The sequence below is a fragment of the Lissotriton vulgaris genome, chromosome 11, assembly GCF_964263255.1.
Source record: "Lissotriton vulgaris chromosome 11, aLisVul1.2, whole genome shotgun sequence".
NCBI lineage: Eukaryota > Metazoa > Chordata > Amphibia > Caudata > Salamandridae > Lissotriton > Lissotriton vulgaris.
This window is the reverse complement of record NC_141699.1, coordinates 6,855,581-6,876,380: the sequence shown is the minus strand read 5'-3', so window position 1 is coordinate 6,876,380 and position 20,800 is coordinate 6,855,581. Positions and strand designations below refer to the sequence as shown.

At 46.0% G+C, this 20,800-nt stretch overlaps 1 protein-coding gene across 3 annotated transcripts in view; it reads left to right on the top strand.

Annotated features, from left to right (window-relative positions):
• The window catches only part of SEPTIN5 (septin 5), a 333,604-nt gene that overhangs the window by 276,130 nt on the left and 36,674 nt on the right, over positions 1 to 20,800 (top strand). For all 3 annotated transcript variants that reach the window (XM_086942639.1, XM_086942641.1, XM_086942640.1), the window contains 4 exons: positions 3,241 to 3,327; positions 8,022 to 8,145; positions 14,091 to 14,225; positions 18,606 to 18,723. In XM_086942639.1, coding sequence (XP_086798765.1) covers positions 3,241 to 3,327; positions 8,022 to 8,145; positions 14,091 to 14,225; positions 18,606 to 18,723 — 464 coding nt within the window. The remainder of the gene's footprint in view (positions 1 to 3,240; positions 3,328 to 8,021; positions 8,146 to 14,090; positions 14,226 to 18,605; positions 18,724 to 20,800) is intronic.

Below are 20,800 nucleotides of genomic sequence, written 5' to 3'. Positions count from 1 at the left end.
CGCCGCTCAACTCCTGGAATCTATGCAAAACCTAAACCTGTTACAAAAGGTAAAAGGCCCCACTCATACCGCTGGACACACCCTTGACCTTATTTTCTCAAACCATGAGAAACTAAAAACCCTCCCCCCCTTACCTCTGACCTGGTCTGACCATTACTTAATACCTTTTGAGGTTCCACTTGCCCAAATTATCAAACAGGAATCCGCCATTAGAACACAAGGCAGAAAATGGCACAAGATCTCTCTAACTACCCTAGAGCAAAAATACCTCAACAGTCTCAACACACTACCGGACGATCTGGACGCAGCGGTGCGCACACTAAACAATGACCTCACAACTGCAATAGAGAAAATCGCCCCATTACACACCCTTACTTCCCGCAGACAAAAACCTTCTGCACCATGGTTCACACAAGAACTCAGGGCACACAGAAGCAAGTGCAAAAATCTTGAACGACTCTGGAGACAGAATTATGACCCGGTAGCTAAGGCACTTTACCGACAAGGCCTTAAAGAGTTTCGTAAACTCAAACACCACTCCATGAGCACCTATTTTTCTGACACCATTGCCAAAGCAAAAAACTCGACCAAGACCCTTTTCAATATAGTGAAAGACTTTGCCCAGCCCAGCGCACTAACAGCTCCAATACCCATATCCCAAGCTCTGAGTGAAAATTTATCAAACTTCTTTGAAGAAAAAATAGCCAACATCGCAGCAACTATCCTACAGAACGGCCCCATTAGTACCGATAACCTTGACACGAACTACAAATGTGCTTTCACAGCATTCCAACCCCTTACTAAGGAACTCGCCATGAAACTATTTTTGGAATGCAAATCAGGCTCTCCTTTGGATCCAGCCCCAGCCTTTATCTTGAATGAAATTGCCCCCTTAATCATCAACCCCCTACTCGAAATCTGGAACTCTTCCTTAACTACTAGTGTTGTCCCCTCTGCCTGGAAACACGCATTGCTAATCCCTATTAAAAAAAAAGCAGGTATAGACCCTCATTGTCTAAACAACTACCGGCCGATCTCACTTCTGCCCAAACCCGCCAAAGTACTGGAGAAAGCTGTTCAATTACAACTCTCGAGCTACCTTGAATCAAACTCCTTGTTTCACGATACCCAATCAGGCTTCAGACCGGACTATAGTACCGAGTCGGCGCTACTTGAGGTATCCGAGTCAATCCGCGAGTGCACGGATAGGGGAGAGGAGGCCTTGCTGGTCCTCCTCGACCTATCCGCTGCATTCGACACCATCTCGCATGATAAACTACTGACTCGCCTGCAAGAGATAGGTATTGGCGGGCCTCCCCTCTTATGGGTAAAATCATTCCTCACAAACAGAACACAACAAGTGATGATGGGATCCTTTCTCTCTGCCAAAAAACCATTGATCTGGGGAGTTCCGCAGGGCTCCTCCCTTAGCCCGCTCCTCTTCAATGTGTACCTCAAACCTCTGGCAAAAGTCGTCGAATCCTGTGGCGTCAAAGTTACCTTCTACGCCGACGACACACAACTGGTATTCTCCTTCAAAAATCACACTGAAAAGTCTTTCGACAACTTTCGCACCTGCATGCTGAATATCGCCTCATGGATGTCTGAGAACAACCTAAAGCTCAATACTGATAAGACTGAAGTCTTATTTTTTAATCAAAAATCACCCTTACCGCCTAATATCTGGTGGCCGTCCGAACTCAACCCCGCCCCAGTACCAGTCCAAGCCACCCGAAACCTAGGCTTTCAATTTGACACCTCACTCTCCTGCAAAACCCAAATCAGCAAAGTTACTTCAGCCTGCTTCGGGAAACTACGTATGTTAAAAAAAATCATCCCCTACTTACCGCTAGACTCTCGAAAAACAGTAGTACATGCCATGATTACTTCCCACCTAGACTACGCTAACAGCCTGTATGTAGGTGCTCCAGCCTACCTCATTTACCAACTGCAAAGAGTCCAGAACGCAGCAGCCAGGCTGATTTGCAACATACCTTATCGTCACTCCATTTCACCCCACCTGATTAAACTCCACTGGCTCCCAATAAGACTGCGCATCCAATTGAAAGCCTTAACCCTGGCGTTCAGAGCCCTCAATGACCGTGGCCCCACATATCTGCGGCGCAGAATGAGGTTTTCTCTGGCACCACGTAACCTCAGATCCAACCATCTCCGCCTCATGATATGCCCCCGCTTCCGTCTTGCTCGCACGGGAGGAAGGGCCCTTGCAGTTGTCACCTCCAAACTCTGGAATCAGCTGCCCACAGAGTTAAGATTTCTGACATCAGAACCCCTCTTCCGTAAAAAACTAAAGACATGGCTCTTCTCCCAGATCTAAACCCACTTCCTTCTTCTCTCTCCCCCGCCCCCCCCGAGATAATGTCTTCAGCGCCGGGACACCTCCGTCGGAGGTAGCTGCGCGCTCTACAAAAATACTAAATAAATAAAAATAAAAAAGGAGAGAGTGGGAATGATCCATATTTACAAAGGTCTATGCGATCCGGGCAGGCTTGTTTATGTGCAGGAAGTCATACCTTCCTGCACAAAAATGATATAAAGAGACATTTTGCTCTTTCTCTGGGTGATGCAGAGAAAAAGGAAGTATCGAGGGCAAATAAACATATTTCTCCTTCTTATGCCTCTCTGTGGTAGGTGGACGGATTTAATGCAATTACCACTTTACAAGCCATAGTAAATCTGAAATTGCATAAAATTTATGGCTGGGTGCACAGAAACATCCATGCTCCACCAATGGAACGCCTACTGCTAAGAAATGCTACGCAGCACTAGCTGCTGCGTTGCGTTAGCTGTGTTGCATTTCATTTCTTTGCAAAGGCATGCAAGTCTGCACAAATCGGGCCTTGTAAATCTCAAATAAGTATTTGCTTTGCACTGCGTCGCCTTGCGTGATGCAAGAGTGATGCAAAGGCTTAATAAATATGGTCGACAGTGTTTTGTGGGGGCCGTACAGTTTTCTGTAGACACAAGAATAATTTGCTGCTTTATTGAAAATTTGCTTCAAAGAGGCATGGTACCACCTGAAGTATTTTTGATTTTTAAAGGTAACCGGCAGTGGGTTCCTGGTGCCAAGTCCCAGGATTCCCAGGGAGAAGAGCTAAGACAGCCTTGGCCTTTAGTAACAGCCATTTTGAAAACCTCACCAACCAGCAACTGATGATGGTGCATGACATAGTCCTAGACTTTTCTGATGTTTTGTCTCTAAATTGTTGGTTTCCGTAGGAGAGTCCGGTCTGGGGAAATCGACCCTGGTGAACAGCCTGTTCCTGACCGACCTGTACAAAGACCGGAAGCTTCTCAATGCAGAAGGTGAGTGAACGGTGTAGTGTCCTGCTGGGCGCGTCATGCAGCAGCCCCTCCCTAGGGGGCAGTATTTACACCCACCTCACACCCATCCAAACACATGCATCACCGGTCAGGTGACCCTGCTAACAGAAGGGTCCGGGCGCACGTGCCCTGGGCCAGTTTAGAAATCATTTATGCAATGTGTGTGTCATCATTCCTTTAGTATGTGGGTCTAGGACTCACAACTACACAAATGGCCAAGCTGCAGTGACACATCTGCCTGGGGTCTCACAGTTTCTGCAGACGTCAACCCACCTCTGTCTTAGAGCGCGTCGAGGGGCCTGAACCACTTAGTTCAACCTGGTCTGAAAGGGAGGCCTGCTGCTTGAAAAGGGTCTGTGAGGAGATGTCATTTTCAGGAGCTGGCCTGACAAGCGGTCTCTGGCCTTACTTGTGCTTTCATTATGTGTCTTGTGTCCCCGTTGCCTTCAGAGGTAGTTCCAAGCGCCTCTGTCATAGGGAGGAGCACTTGGGGTGTCCTCTTCAGGAGGGCCTGGGGGGCCTCCTTCAGCCCACTCCTCACCAGGTCTTTCTCTCTCTCAGTCACTTCCTGATAACACAGATTTCATTCTAGCATCTCTCTTGTGCCACATGCTTTGTGATCTTCTGCCCTTTGGAGGTGGACCACAGAAGAATCTGTGGAAAGGTGACGTACACCTTGGGGCACCAGCAGAGATGAGATCTGTACTCAGATCTTATGACATCTCTGAGATTCCCAGGATCCTTTCTGGTTTACCTGAGTGACGTCACTCTCCTCCTGTAGTCCATCAAGTGATCAGTGTGGCCTTCTTCAACTGAGCGTCTTCACTGAAAGGCTTTCATTCGCTCCACAAAAGTCCCTGTGTTTGGCAGTGAAGGTGTATTTGTCTCTGTGGTCTACACTCAGCGTAAGCATTTGGTTTACTTGTTTAAACTCTATTGAAACAACACATGACCTGTGATTGGAGAAATTCTATGTGTATTTTGTACAAGTTTCTCAATCAATTAATTGCATCTGCTTTGAGATCTGCTTCCTGACCATTGGCTGCCAAAAATCTCTGCTGAAACCTCTGACGTCAGAGGGTATCAAGTCTGGCATCAAGGAGTGGATGGGCGAGAGTGTGTGTGTTTGTAGGGGGGTCATCTTTACCTTCTCTCCGCCTTCTGAACGACTTCTTTCATGGTCTCCATCCAGTTTATAACCCCTTATAGAACAAATGTCATCACCGAATGAGCCACCCCTGTTTTGTTTTCTATGAAATCAGATTCTAAAATCAGGGAATTCATCTGTTGGTGCTCTTGCTAGCTGCAAAGATCACATCTCTTGAGGGAAATTAACTTTGACACCCCCTCTTACTATCCAATCCTATTGCATGGTCAAACTAGTAATTGTGTCCTTCATAGTATCAGTGTGTACTTGAGCATCACAAATAAAGTCAACCCAGAAGAAGTCCTCTCATGAGAGTTGCGAGGCCGAAACACCTAAATAAATTATTTTTGAAGCATGCCCGGCATCATACAGTTGATGTTTACCGCACTGCCGCTGTTGAGAACTTGCTTGTCGCAGCTTAAGGATTTATATAAGTGAGGTTCAGGAGGAGAACAGACAGTGATACAGGACCACGCTGCTCCTGCTGGAGATATGTGAGGTTTCTGAGGTCCAGGAAGATGCTCAGGTTGTCTAGGCGTCACTAAGGAGGCACTTTAGGTACATGTCCTTTTTCTATGTCGCACAATCTCTGATTGATTATACTTGTCACTCTATGCAACAGATGTTCATCTTTTGTAAAACAAATTCAGATCGCAATAGAAAATGCGTTCATGTAACAGTGGTTCTAAAGGTTGCTTACTAATATATGCACGAATCCCTCTACCTCACAAAGAGACAAAGATGACAGAAATATATCTTAGTTTTAATTGTAATACTTTGACAAAATGAAATCAGGATGAGGCCGAAACCAGATTTGTAGGGTCCTTAACAATGTATTTGAAGCTCATCAGAGCCTGGGTGCAGACTCTTACTCCACAGATGTCCACCCATAGTTTCATTTAGTTTTTTTTTACTTTTTAAATGTTATTTCCCTTTTTAAAAAAAAATGTTTTTATTGAAAACAATGCATGGCACATGACAGTCAAATGGCACAGACATTGGGTAGCGCAGGCTACATTAGACATTTGCGACATTCTACTCATCAGCAAAATCAGTGGTAATAAACTCATTCCTATTGGTACTTCCCTGGAGTCCCTCCCTCCCCCTCACCTCCTACTCAGATTCACTCTCCCCATCTAGCGTTGGTGGTTCACATAAATAACCTCTGTATTTGTTCCAGGCCCCCCAGATTTTCTCCCATTTCCGGGGGCATCCACGGTGCAGATAAACCACTCTCGGTGAACAGCCTTTACGACGCGGCTGTTACACCGCCGTGCCGTTACAACGCGGTCTATTCAATGCAAGTCGTTACCACGACTTGCGCTGGAGGGCGCTGCAGGACAAGGAATTTTTTTATTTACTATCCAACACCTTCCCTACTGTACGTAGGCTGGTGTTGGAATAGTAAATAAAAAAATTCCTAAGTCCGCACCCCCTCCAACGCAAGTCGTGGTAACGACTTGCGTTGAAAAAAACGCGTTGTAACGGCACGCGTTGTAACAGTACGAGTCGTAATGCCGTACATCCCCACTCTCTTTGCCATCATTGCTGCATCCAAATCCATGCACCAATCTTTAAGCGTCAGTACCTCCTCGGATCCCCAACATTTGGCTATGTTTCATTTAGCATACATTACACCCAGCGTCACCCAGTCATAGCGGGGTGGGTGAGATCATTCGGCTCCCAGAGGTTTAGGAGGCAACATCTTGGCTCCGGGACAACTGACATCTCGACCACCTGAGACACCGTTCTCATGATTTTAGCCCAATACGCTGCAATCTGGGGGCATTGCCATAGAGTGTGGAAGAATGTTCCCTCCTCCCCGCAACCCCTAAGGCAAAAGCGGTGTGCGGCCCGCCCTATGGTGTGAAGGGTGAGCCTCGTATTATAAACACAGTGTAATATCTTTAGCTGTACCAGTCCGAGTCTAGAGTGTATAGCCACCTCTTGCGGGGAAGACAGTGCTGTCTGCCAGTCCGCTTCATCAAGTTCCCCCCAAATCAGTGGACCATTTGTGCTTTAAATTTAGTGGTGGGTCTGGTGTTTTGTTGACTAGTTTACGATAAGTAAATGAGGTCGCCTTCTTGGGCATATGCTCAGTAAGCAATCTGTCCTCTAAAGGAGTAGCCTCAGGCACATCGGTGCCTGGTGGGAGAACCGATTCCAGGGCATGTTTGATCTATATATATCTAAACTTCTCGGTGGATGCTAATTCGTATTGGGCCTGAAGCTGGTCAAATGATACTATCGCACGTCTCTTCAATAAATCTCCCACCGTGGAGATGCCTATTAGGTCCCAGACCCTGAATCCCTTGCTATTGCGAAGTCTACCCAGCTGACGTGCTGATTAAAGGGGGGTCATTTGAGTGATAGTATCTTTGCATATCAGACGAGTCTGTGCCGCATACCAGATGTTAATTGTATACGCTGTCGGTCCCAAAAGGGAAGAGGAGCGGAGAGAACTCCAGCCTCACCCAGTTCATACATGTCTGCCTGGATCGCTGGTTCCGTCTGGGGTGTGTGTAACCATTGATTAATTATTTTCAATTGGGCTGCCCAGTAATACAACTGAATATCTTGGAGGGCTATACCTCCGTCATACCAGCCCCGGGTCAATTTACCCCTTGAAATACGCTCCGGTTTATTTCCCCAGAACAGGCCCGAGACAACCGCTTCTATATTTTAAAAATATTTTAAAGGGACTGGGAACGGGGTATTTTCCAATAGATAAAGCAGTCGGGAAGTGTCATCATTTTAAAAAGGGCTGCCTTGCCCAGGAGGGTCAGAGGCAGGTTATGCCAGTGTAGCACATCACGCCTAAATCTTTCAAGAGGGGGCTCTAAATTTTTGATGAGGAAGGCATCCGATCTGGGCGTTACCCAAATACCCAGGTATTTAAAAGAGTCTTCCGTGACCGTAAGTGGGCAGTCCGCCGGGAGCAATGGGGGCGGGCCCTTAAGGACGAACAACACTGATTTGGACCAATTGATGGTATAACCCGATGCCCGACCGAAGATTTCACAAATATTTAAAAGTACTAATATTGAGAATCTTGGGGAAGACAGATATAACAGCACGTCATTTCCGCATATAGAGAGATGCGGTCCTCCCAAGTCGAAGTCCAGTTTAGTCCTCGAATCATGGGGTCCCATCGGATCCAGGCCGCTAATGGCTCCAGCGCAAACAGCAATGGAGACAAGGGGTTATTTTCCTCATTTAAGCACAAGGTGTAAGAGTTTGTAAATGAAGAAGTCCTGAAGCAGCTCTTTGGAAGCACATCGCGTGGATTATAAGTGACGTCAGTTGATGTAATATAACGTGAAAGCATAATAGATTGCAACCTCTAAACGAGTTGTTACAGGTAAGTACCTTCTTCCAAAGTCTCAGATTGCCCTGCGCATCTGCTCTTGATAGCACAACAACCCTCTTTGTGTGCTGTTCACTGATGTCCCGCTGCTAACAATGGTTCCTGATGTACAGTCACTGTCCAGTGTTAGAGCCACTGACCTTTTTCCGCCTCTTGTTACAGAGCGGATCAACCAGACGGTGGAGATTGTGAAGCACACAGTGGACATCGAGGAGAAAGGCGTGAAACTGAAGCTCACCATTGTGGACACGCCCGGGTTTGGCGACGCGGTCAACAACACAGAGTGGTAGGAGGGGTACATGTGTTCGACGAAGGGGTACCAGGGTATGAGCCATGAGGACCCACGTCACAGAATAGTACATAGGGTATACGAGGGCTCACATCACAAGAGTGATATGGAGTCCGCATGAGAACTCACGTCACAAGAGTAGTATGCTGGGTACATGAGGCCTTGCGTCACAAGAGTGATATGGAGTCCGCATGAGGTCTCACATCACAAGAGTAGTATGCGGGGTACACGAGGCCTCACGTCACAAGAGTGATATGGAGTCCGCATGAGGTCTCACATCACAAGAGTAGTATGCGGGGTACACGAGGCCTCACGTCACAAGAGTGATATGGAGGTCGCATGAGGTCTCACATCACAAGAGTAGTATGCGGGGTACACGAGGCCTAGTATGAGGGGTACATGAGGCCTAGTATGGGGGTACACGAGGCCTCACGTCACAAGAGTGATATGGAGTCCGCATGAGGGCTCACGTCACAAGAGTAGTATGCGGGGTACACGAGGCCTAGTATGAGGGGTACACGAGGCCTAGTATGGGGGTACAGGAGGCCTGACGTCACAAGAGTGGTATGGAGGCTGCATGAGGCCTCACTTCACAAGAGTAGTATGCGGGGCACATGAGGCCTAGTATGGGGGTACATGAGGCCTCACTTCACAAAAGTAGTATGCGGGGCACATGAGGCCTAGTATGGGGGTACATGAGGCCTCACTTCACAAGAGTAGTATGCGGGGCACATGAGGCCTAGTATGGGGGTACATGAGGCCTCACTTCACAAGAGTAGTATGCGGGGCACATGAGGCCTAGTATGGGGGTACATGAGGCCTCACTTCACAAGAGTAGTATGCGGGGTACATGAGGCCTAGTATGGGGGTACACGAGGCCTCACGTCACAAGAGTAGTATGCAGGGTACATGAGGCCTAGTATGGGGGTACACGAGGCCTCACATCACAAGAGTAGTATGCGGGGCACATGAGGCCTAGTATGGGGGTACATGAGGCCTCACTTCACAAGAGTAGTATGCGGGGTACATGAGGCCTAGTATGGGGGTACACGAGGCCTCACGTCACAAGAGTAGTATGCGGGGCACATGAGGCCTAGTATGGGGGTACATGAGGCCTCACTTCACAAGAGTAGTATGTGGGGTACATGAGGCCTAGTATGGGGGTACATGAGGCCTCACTTCACAAGAGTAGTATGCGGGGCACATGAGGCCTAGTATGGGGGTACATGAGGCCTCACTTCACAAGAGTAGTATGCGGGGTACACGAGGCCTAGTTTGGGGGTACACGAGGCCTCACGTCACAAGAGTAGTATGCGGGGTACACGAGGCCTAGTTTGGGGGTACATGAGGCCTCACTTCACAAGAGTAGTATGCGGGGTACACGAGGCCTAGTTTGGGGGTACACGAGGCCTCACGTCACAAGAGTAGTATGCGGGGCACATGAGGCCTAGTATGGGGGTACATGAGGCCTCACTTCACAAGAGTAGTATGCGGGGCACATGAGGCCTAGTATGGGGGTACATGAGGCCTCACTTCACAAGAGTAGTATGCGGGGTACACGAGGCCTAGTTTGGGGGTACACGAGGCCTCACGTCACAAGAGTAGTATGCGGGGTACACGAGGCCTAGTTTGGGGGTACATGAGGCCTCACTTCACAAGAGTAGTATGCGGGGTACACGAGGCCTAGTTTGGGGGTACACGAGGCCTCACGTCACAAGAGTAGTATGCTGGGTACAGGAGGCCTCACGTCACAAGAGTGGTATGGAGGCCGCATGAGAGTTCACGTCACAAGAGTAGTATGCGGGGCACATGAGGCCTAGTATGGGGGTACATGAGGCCTCACTTCACAAGAGTAGTATGCGGGGTACACGAGGCCTAGTTTGGGGGTACACGAGGCCTCACGTCACAAGAGTAGTATGCGGGGTACACGAGGCCTAGTTTGGAGGTACATGAGGCCTCACTTCACAAGAGTAGTATGCGGGGTACACGAGGCCTAGTTTGGGGGTACACGAGGCCTCACGTCACAAGAGTAGTATGCGGGGTACACGAGGCCTAGTTTGGGGGTACATGAGGCCTCACTTCACAAGAGTAGTATGCGGGGTACACGAGGCCTAGTATGGGGCTACACGAGGCCTCACGTCACAAGAGTAGTATGCTGGGTACAGGAGGCCTCACGTCACGAGAGTGGTATGCGGGTATTCTGGCTATACTTTGTCACAGCCTCTGAATGCAGAAACGTGTCCCAGGACACAGGCTGTGATGCCTCAATGTGGTGATCTAAATAGATTGAAAACTACTGGCCCAGCCTTTTATCCATGAGGGTTTCTGAATAGTTTGAGATTCGGAGGGTGTTACAATCTTATCTAAATCCAGGTTGTTTCTTTGGAACTTCCCTAGTTGCTTACTGTCCACTTCAGGGCTCTTTCAGTGCCTCGCATTACAATCTCCTAATGACTTTTGTTGCTGTCACACATTAACTTGCACCTCAGTCGTTCACTGACTTGCCCTACAATGATTACAATCGCTCTCTGACTTGCACTACAGTCACTCATAGGCGTGCATTATAATCGCTCCTGACGTGTAGAACAAACTCTCACATTATAATCTTTCATTGTATCATTGACTTGCTTTACAGCCCCCTAGTAACTTGTGTTACAGTCACACATTCACTTGCGTTACCATCACCCAATGGATTTTTGTTACAATCTCTTACTGACGTGCGTCATGCTATCTCGCGGACTTCTGTTACACTGGTTCATTGACTTGCATTACAATCACCCCTTGAACACCCGTTGAGTTGCATTGCACTCTATCGACTTGCGTTATGTTCTATCACTGCCTTGCTTTGCACTCTCTTATTGACTTGTGCTACACTGTCTCATTTTCTTGAGTTACACTGTCTCATTTTCTTGTGTTACACTGTCTCTTGGACTTGTGTTACACTGTCTCTTGGACTTGTGTTACACTGTCTTATTTATTTGCATTCTAATCACCCATCAACTTGCATTGTCATTTCTCATTCCCTTGCGTCATACTTTCCCACTGCTTTGCATTACAGTCTTATGGACTTGCATTACACTTTCTCTTTGACTTGCATTACAGCCTTATTGACTTGCATTACAGTCTTATTGACTTGCATTACACTCTCTCTTTGACTTGCGTTTCAGACTGCCGACTTGTGTGACATTCTCTTATTGACTTGAGTTACACTCTGTCTCGTTGACTCGCGTTGCAATCACCTGTTGACTTGTGTGACATTCTCTCATTGAGTTGTGTTACAATCACCCTTTGACCTGTTTAGACGCTCCCTTTGTCTTGCATTCGATATTCTCATCGCCTGCATTCCATTCTCCAAAATAAGAATATACATTATTGAAGGTCACAGAGATGCCAGGGTGACAGAAACACTCACATTGGAAAACTGATCTCGGTTCGCCCTCATGTGGTCAAATTGTTAATTACACTGAAAAAGAGAATCTTCTCTATTAGTGTTTTTCTGTGGGACAGTCAAGGTCCCACTTACAAGCTGCATTGTATAGCACATAAAATAGTAGTACAGCAGTCAGGGCTTTAAGTGGGATGAAAATACTGGGGGGTCTCTCAAAGGGGCGTGGTCAGTGTAATTAGGGGCGTGGCTTTCCAACACTTACGCAAAAAATCTGTGTTTAGCATAGTGTGTCGCCCGACTTGTATTTTGCTGTTTCTGTCATTACATCCAGATATATGATACAACAAGTAACATCTACAAGTCAGGACTATTGGCTTTGTCAATGGTTATTAGTTGCATAAGATAAATAAGCTGCAACTATGGCTTGTTACATATAATGTTGAAAAAGCTTCCACTTAAAGCCCTCGTGACCCTAACACAAAGTTGCTGCTCCTGCAGTTTCAAAAAGAGAATGGAAATCCAGAGAGAAAATGATTCTCCTGGCATGACATCATACCGTAACTTCTCCCCTAGTGAGAAGTGAGCAGTGTGAGCAGGGCACATCTATATGCCTGCTTTCTCAAAACGGGTCTCTATCAGGCTCTAGCACCCTAGCATTTTTTTCCGGACTGCAGTGACAGCAAACTGCTGTCACTGCAGTCCGGAAAAAAAACGGACCACCTATGCCAGGGATCAAGACAGAGCCCGATAGAGACCCGTTTCGAGGCCCCCTGAAAAAAACTGCCGGTGCTCAGACCCCTTGAGACCCGGCCCACTTAAAGCCCTGACAGCCGTACTAGTACTCACTTCAAAATGCTATTCACAAACATAAGGGCTGGGATCGCTTCCTCTCCTAACTTTTCCACGTAAGTGTGGTACGTGACTAGTAGTAACTTTACACTTGTAAATCCTGTTGTACGAAACTCCACCCCTAGATCTGAGGAACGGAAACATGTAAGTCTACACCTGCATGTATCTCTGTAATGGTGGAATTCACCTAGGTGTAGTAGTAAATATACAGGTGTGTGAATATACACTTGTATATTTACCTTTGTGAACAAGCCTGTGTTTTGCAGCAAATCAAGGGGCCCGATTCACAATACTGCATTATGTAGTACGTAAAGTTGTACTACAGTAGTATTATTTACATACTACTCGATGCAATGCACAAATATGGCCAGAGGCTCCAATCTCTCCTATCTTTTTTGGGTAGAGAACTCGACTAAAGTCGCTGAGCTCACCTCACACGTAGATATTCATACAATTATTCATTATTATATTGTGAAAAAATTGTATAATAAATGTAGTGTGAAAATATAATTTAGAAGTCTCAACTTTTATTAAAAATATTAAAGTAATTAAAAATAATGAATTACAAAACTTTCAACAAAATTTACTACATATTAAATACAGTTACAATGTTAGTGAGAATTTGAAAATTTTAAATTAGTTTTTAAAACGTATTTATAAATTAAATGAATACAGTTCAAATAAATAGTTTTGCACACTTTTAATCAGAGTTAATGTCCAGTGATATTTTATAGGTTAATCATAAATATTGTTTTATACATTTTTTAAAACAATAATAAACATTAATACATTTTTCTATCCTTTCCCATAGGGAGACCCACACCACAGTAGTAGAAATCTCCAATTATAGTGCAAAGTGACTAGTAGTAACTTTACGCTCATATAAATCCTGTTGTAGGACGCCCTATCTGCTGATATGAGAGTGCGGAGACTCTTAAGTCAACACCCAGTTGTAAATCGCCACTCAGAAATTGTGAATAGCAGAAGAGTGGCATTACACCTAGGTGTAGCAGTAAATATATATGTGAGTGAATATACACCTGGATATCTACCTTTGTGAATCTGGCCCTTTGTGTCCAATCTTTGGGTGAAACACATGCCCTTAAAATACATAAAAACATGATCATTTTCTCCTTATTGTTTTCTGCCTGTGAGGTCTCAAACCTTTAGTAAACCGTTTCCAGGAACGCTCAGACCAAGCCGATAATATTTACATGTATTGAAAAGGCTAGAGAGTGGCTGGTTAGTTTAATTCTTTACCCCATAAAATTTGAATATTAGACTGTGTTTTCAATACAAATAATATATATTTTTTAAATAGCGCTTCACATCTTACTTCTACCATTTCTTATCACTGTAAACAATGGGTGTTACTATTACTCACCTCAATGGTACTCACTGTATCACCATTGGATGGCTGTGTTGCCTTTCCCTCACGTGCTTTACATAGAAGCAGATATGAGTGACGAGTGTTTAACTCAGTCATTTTGTTGGAAGAGTTTTGTGTTAAAAACACAGCCTCAAAACGGCGTAAAAATTTGTGTTTTTATTTAAGTTGTATGTGATCAGAATACTCTTGTAGCTGGAAACTTATGCAAAGGTTGAAATCCCCTGTAGGGATTTGTACTGTTCATTTGTGTTGTCTCCTATATCAATTACCCCCCACTTGAAGCACACTTTATATTGTGCTGTCCATCCCCTACAGCTGGAAGGCCATTACAGACTATGTGGACCAGCAGTTCGAGCAGTACTTCCGGGATGAAAGCGGCTTGAACCGGAAGAATATCCAGGACAACCGTGTCCACTGCTGCCTCTACTTCATCTCGCCGTTCGGCCATGGGTGAGTATTCACCCCTATGGATCATATATGTGCAATCTGTATGTGTGTGCATTAGAATGAGAGGTATTACCGCTGACTGAGCCAATCAGAGACCAGCATTCGTATCTGTCTCCATCTGTGGCTCTATAAGGCTTCTGTTCTGGGAGACACAAAATGCAGAGAAGCTGCTTGCTGAAGGTAAAACCAGTACAAGAAATGAAACCAATCCAGAACGGGCGCAAGAGACAATTTATAGTTTTGTAGCAACCACAGACCGGAAGACTAGGAGGGTTTACAACCAATAGAAGAAAAGAAAGAGGCAAAGCAGAAGAACTGGGTCCTTACCAGTCACCCTACCTATCCCTGTTTAAGCCAGAAGATGGGTCTGTTTGAGAGATTCATTTGAAAAGTTAATTTCCAGGCACCCTGGGTTCTAAATCTGACGCTTTCACCTAACCAAACAGTGTGGTTGTGTGCAAATTATCATCTCTTTATTCCTCAATTCCCTTAGTAGCATGTGTACTGTCTCATGGTGAAAGTTACTATATACCCTGCACATTTATATCTTTAAGGCACTGCCTCACGGTGAACATCGACTGCTCTTGTGCATATTGCAATAGTGAAAACTCGCAGTATAGTGACGCTAAAAGCCTGTGTTCAAAGTTCGTACTGTATATGCTTTCTGTCTACTGATGGGAGACGCCTTTTCTTATAAAGGATCACTCCATAGTGTGGTACTGCGGCTCACTGAGCAAGAGAGTGTTTTGGGTCCATTGCGCAAGAATACATGGTTTTGTGGTTCATTGCACAAGTGTCATGGTCCTGGAGATCGTTGCACACTTATGCATGCTCATGGTATGTGGTGTCAGAAAGATGGCCATAATACACCGTGTGGAGGTGTTTATATAGATCTTTATTTCTCCGTACAATAAACACTTGCGATCACCGCTAATGAGTACTAATGAATGGTGGGACGCAGCGCACCCTCCCATCAGCCTCTCCAGGTCACGTGGTTACCAACCACTAGACCGCGACACCACATATCCCCTCCCTTTACAACAACAATAACGAAGAATACGTAACTATGCATTTGCTATGTGTATGTACGAACCTTGTGAACAACAGGTCTGGGTAATGCTGTTCTGGGGGCGCTAGCCGAAAGGGTACAGAAGAGGAGAGAGGTATTATGCTGAGGCTGTCCCCCCGTTGGATGAGGATTCACTTCCTAGGGAGTCAGATTTCAAACTCTTTGTATCTACTGGGACGCGCCACTAACATGCCTGTACTGGTGCGTGTTGAAGAGGCCTGCTCCACTTGTGTCCGCAATGTTGTCTGTGTGTTGCTCTCCGCTTGACTCTCGTTATGTACGCTCGGTGGCCTTTGCCTAGTGTCTTTGTTGCCTGCATCTTTGGTCTCTTGAGATGGTGTGTGGAATTCCTGTTGCTACTTAGTCCAATGTCGCCCCCGGACTCCCCTAAGGCGCCAGAACTTCTGGAGGCTGCAGACGTAGATCCGATATCAGCTTCTGTGTCCTCGCCTTCGTAGCCAGGTCTGTCAGTACTGTTGTGGGCTGACCATCGTGAGACTTTGGTGTACTTAGCCATGCGGCTGTGCGACCACACTTTGCCATCACTCAAGAGGGCGGAGCGGGAATAGAGTTCCTTGATCTGTAGTGGTTTGCTGAACTTACTTTCGCCCTTCTTGCCGAGGTGGCTCAGTTTCACTCTGACCCAGTCTACGACTGCCAAAGCGACGTCCCTGATGCCATGCCTTCTATCATAGATGGCTTTGTAAATTTTCTGGGCCCTCTCAATGTTGCTTCTAACCACCGCCGGGAACCACTTGCTTTGTAGTTTCATTTTCATCAACACAAGATTGTCTCTCGTGAATGGTTCTCTGCCACGTAGGATCTTGAATGGACTGTATCCAGTTAGCGTGGGAGTGATGCGGTAAGCCCATATCGTGTTCTTGAGCTCTGTTTCCCAGTTCTTGCCTGCACTGATTGCGACTTGGACTGAGCCCATGATGAGGCGGTTAAAGCGTTCAGCCAGTCTGTTTTCCGCTGGATGGTACACCGGTGTGTGCTCTGTCTTGATTCCATTCCTCCGGGTGAATGCCGTCCATTTGTCGGAGGTAAATTGGGGTCCGTTGTCACAGGTGATGGTCCTCTGGATGCCCTCCCTCAAGAAGGCATTAGTGAGAAATGTGATGATTGCGTCTGTGTCCGCTCTCTCAAGACCTCCACTTCCGGGCATTTTGAGTTTCTGTCGACCAGGACGATCACAAATTTGGGCACACCCCAAGAATCCAGGATGGGTCCCAATATGTCGACTGAAGGTTCTTCCCAGGGGTTTGAGGGCGTGGCGAATTCACCCATCGGGGGCCGCAGGAGAGTGAGGGATTTGTTCGCATTGATGCAGTGCTGACATGCCCGTACATACTTCTCCACGTAGGTGTTGATGGCGGGCCACCAGTATGACTGCTTGAGTCTCCTCTTTGACTTCACGATGCACAAGTGGCCTTCATGCACTATGCACAGGATGCGGTCCAGCAATGCTTTGGGAGGAACTACTTTGTCACCCCTGAGTAAAAAAACAGCGTCGTCGCTGAGGGAGAGTTTATCCCTCACTTCCCAAAACTTCTGAGTATCCTCCGCCAACTGCTTCTTGTCAGGCCAACCACTTGTGATGAATGTTTTCACTCGGGCTAATGTGACCAGTCCCGTGCACTTATGATGGTTTCATTGTCTTCCATGAATGCCATTTGGTACTCATCCCAGTCACTGGGTTGGGGTGCTGCTTCCATGGCAGCAGAGAGGCTGAGGAAGTCCGCTACTTTGTTCTTTTGGCCGGGTACGTATTCCACGTCATAAACAAAATCCAGGAGTTTGAGAGCCATTTTGACGATGCGCGGGGTGGCAGTCATGTGGCCCATGGACGTTAAAACTTTTATCAGCAGTTTGTGGTCCGTTCTGAGGAGAAACCTGACACCCCAGAGGTATTGCCGAAACTTGCCCATGGCCCAGGTGGCTGGCAACATCTCCTTTTCAATTACGCTGAATTTCTCTTAGTTGGGGGTGAGCGACCGCAATGCAAATCCGATTGTGGTCTCTGTGCCGACCTTGGAATCGTGCGATATCACTGCTCCCAGCCCCTTCTCGTTAAAATCCGAGGTCAATATGCTGGGGAGCCCACAGTCGAACCCCTGAAGAGGAATGGCTTCGCAGATGTCCTTCTTAATGGTTTCGAATTCCCGATTGGATTCCGCCGTCCAACTGAAACTATTCTTATCGTTCAATAGTTGGAGCATGCTGTGGGTCTTGGTGGCAAAGTTGCGGACAAACGTGCTGTAGAATTTTGCTAGGCCGAGAAAAGAATGGACTTCTTTTTTGGTCCAAGGTTGGGGTGCCGCCTTGATAGCCTCTATATTAGCCTTTTTGGGGGAGATCCCTTGGTCCCCTATCTTGTGCCCTAGGTAGGTGACCTTGCGCAGTCCGAATTTACACTTCCCTAGTTTTGCAGTAAGGCCGTTGTCGGAGAGTGTCTGCAACATTTTCCAGAGGGGGGCATTGTGCTCCTGTTGGGTCGTACCCATGATAACCCACGTTTTTACTGTCCTTGAATAATCTGTGCATGAGTTTTTGAAATACAGACGCAGCCGAGGCCAGTCCGAAGGGTAGACGCCGGAATCTGTAGCAGTCAAACGGGGTAATGAACGAGGTCAGCTTCCTACATGAGGGGTGTAGCAGAATCTGGTGGTATGCCGCTGTGAGATCTATTGTAGAGAACCACTGGATTCCCTTGGTCTGGGCCAACAGTTCGTTGATGCGTGGCAAAGGGAAGTTGTCCACCAATATGTTTTTGTTCAGTTCTCGAAAGTCGATGCACAACCTCGCTCTGCCATAACCCCTCCAGAGAAGACAAACTCTTGTGCTCAACATTTAACAAGGTACACATTTGGCAGAAAAAAAGAACTCCGGGGATAGACGTGGAAGCAGCATATACAAGCCATCAACATTGTGGACTTAAAGAGGCGTAATCTTCGATATGGAAAAAGCCGTTCAAAATGCAAATTATTGTTGATAGATCGAAAATATTTAGTTAGTTTCATTCCAAAATGTGCTTGTCTCAACCTAGGAGCAGCTACCTGCAGTTCATATTTTGAGGTAAGTATTAACTAAGAGCCGCTTTGACATTTATGAGGCTTCGCTTTGGGTTGTAAAGTCTGAGTTTTAACTGTATGAACCTAGGTCTTGGCCTGAGTATCGCCTGATATGTAATGTAAAGGGCTTCGAGGAACATGGATCTTGTAAGTGGGAACCAGTGTAGTACTTTGAGGGCGATGCATGGATGGGCTGTGTTGACTTCGTGACACCTGATCTGGGTTCCTCTTCTTCACCAGGTTGAGGCCGGTAGACGTTGCCTTCATGAAGGCGCTCCACGAGAAGGTGAACATCGTGCCACTGATTGCGAAGGCTGACTGCCTGATACCCAGCGAGATCCGAAAGCTGAAGGAGAGGGTGAGACATTGAGGGCTTTTCTTTTCAGCTTCAAGAGACAGAGGAGGGCACAGAGGCGGCTTTTCTGGAAACAGTCTTTAGTCCCAGACCAAAGTATTCCTACGATAGGATGGAGCCTGTCCGGAGGGGGAGTTGAATTTAAGGACAGAGATTCACCTTTAACAATTTGCTTTTATGCCTCACCATATTTCTTGCTTGTCCAACCACTCAGAAACAACTCTCCCCTGCAGCTTGGCATGGTATAGTCTGTAACTACAGGTAAAAGTAATGTTGAAATCTAGCTTTAAATGGCCAGTGACTTGCACAATTCAAAGGTGATCAGCCAGTTTTTAGTATTCAGATACCTCTTGCAGAATTACTCTTTGTGGGTAAGCTGTGTGCTTTGGGGAATTAGCATGTTTCAAGAATGTGCTTTATCCATCGAAGGCGTGTCTGATGCTCTGTCATATTTGCCACATTTTCTAAGAATGTGTTTGATACTCCATGATTTTGATAGATGCTCTATGCGCGTGATGATGCTGCATGAATGTGGTGACACTCTGTGGGTGCAACAAGTGATATGTGAGAGGCCTCATGGATGTGCTAAAAAGTCCATGGGTGTGTCTAATGCTGGATAAATGTGTTTGATGTGTCAGTTTTCAATGCCACATAGCTATGTTGGTGTTTCCATTGAAGCGTTTGTCGCTACATGGATTTTGTAGTGTTTCCATAGGTGTGTCTGATGCTACATGGGTGGTGTGGTGTTTCAATGGATGTATTCAATCCTTCATGTGTGTGATGGTGGCTACACAGAAGCATTCAGTGCTAAATAGACATGTTGCTGTTTCCATTGATTTATTTGATGCTACGTGGATATGTTGGTATTTTCAGGGATGTGTCCAATACTACATGGATGTGTTGGTATTTCCATGGTTTTATTCAATGCTACATAAATGTGTAGCTGTCGCCAGGGATGTGTCCCATGCTACATGGATATGTTAGTGTTTCCACGAATGTGTTCAACGCTTCATGGATGGGATGGTGGTTACACAGAAGCATTCAATGAGAAATAGGTTTGTTGGTGTTTCCATTGATTTATTTGATGCTACATGGATGTGTTGTTGTTTCCATGATTGTGCTCAATGCTACATGGATCTGTTGACGTATCCATGTATGTGTTGGTTTTTCTATGGATGTGTTAGATGCTACATGGATGTGTAGGTGTTTCCAAGGTAATATCTGATGCTACATGGATGCATTGGCTTTTCCATAGATGTGTTTCACGCTACATGGATGTTTTGGTCTTTCAAGGGATGTGTTTCATGCTACATGTATGTGTTGGTGTTTCGATGAATGTATTTAGTGCTACATGGACATATTGGCCTCCCCATGCATGTCTTGGTGTTTTCATGGATGTGCTTGATGATACTTGGATGCCATGGTGTCTCCATGGTTGTATTATGCTACACAGATGTGTTGGTTTTCATTAGATGTATTCAATGCTACATGGGATATGTGGGATGAGTCCGATGCTCGCTGGATTTGTTGGTATTTCCTATGGCTGTGTTCAATACTACATGAATGTGTTGGTGTTTCCCTGATTGTTTTCAATGCTACATGGATATGTTTGTATCTCCGTGAATCTGCCCATCACTACATGGATCTGCTGCTGTGCCAAGGATATGTTCATTGCTATGTGTTGTTGCTTCCATGGTTTTTATCTAATGCTACATAATTGTGTTGTTTTTTATAAAGATCTGCTCAATGCTACATGGATGTGTTGGTTTTTCCATAGACGTATTTATTACTATATGAATGTGTTGGTGTTTCCATGGATGTAGCTGATGCTACATGAATGTGTTTGTGTTTCCAGGGATGTGTCCCAAGCTACATGGACATGTTGGTTTTTCTTTGATTGTGTTTGTTGCTCCATATACATGTTGGTGTTTCCATGAATGTGTTAAATGCTACGTGGATCTGCTGGTGTGTCCATGGATGTGTTCAATGTTACATGGATCAGCTAGTGTGCCCATGGATGTGTTGGCAAACCATGTATGTGTTCTATACTACATGGATATGTTGGTGTTTCTTTGATTGT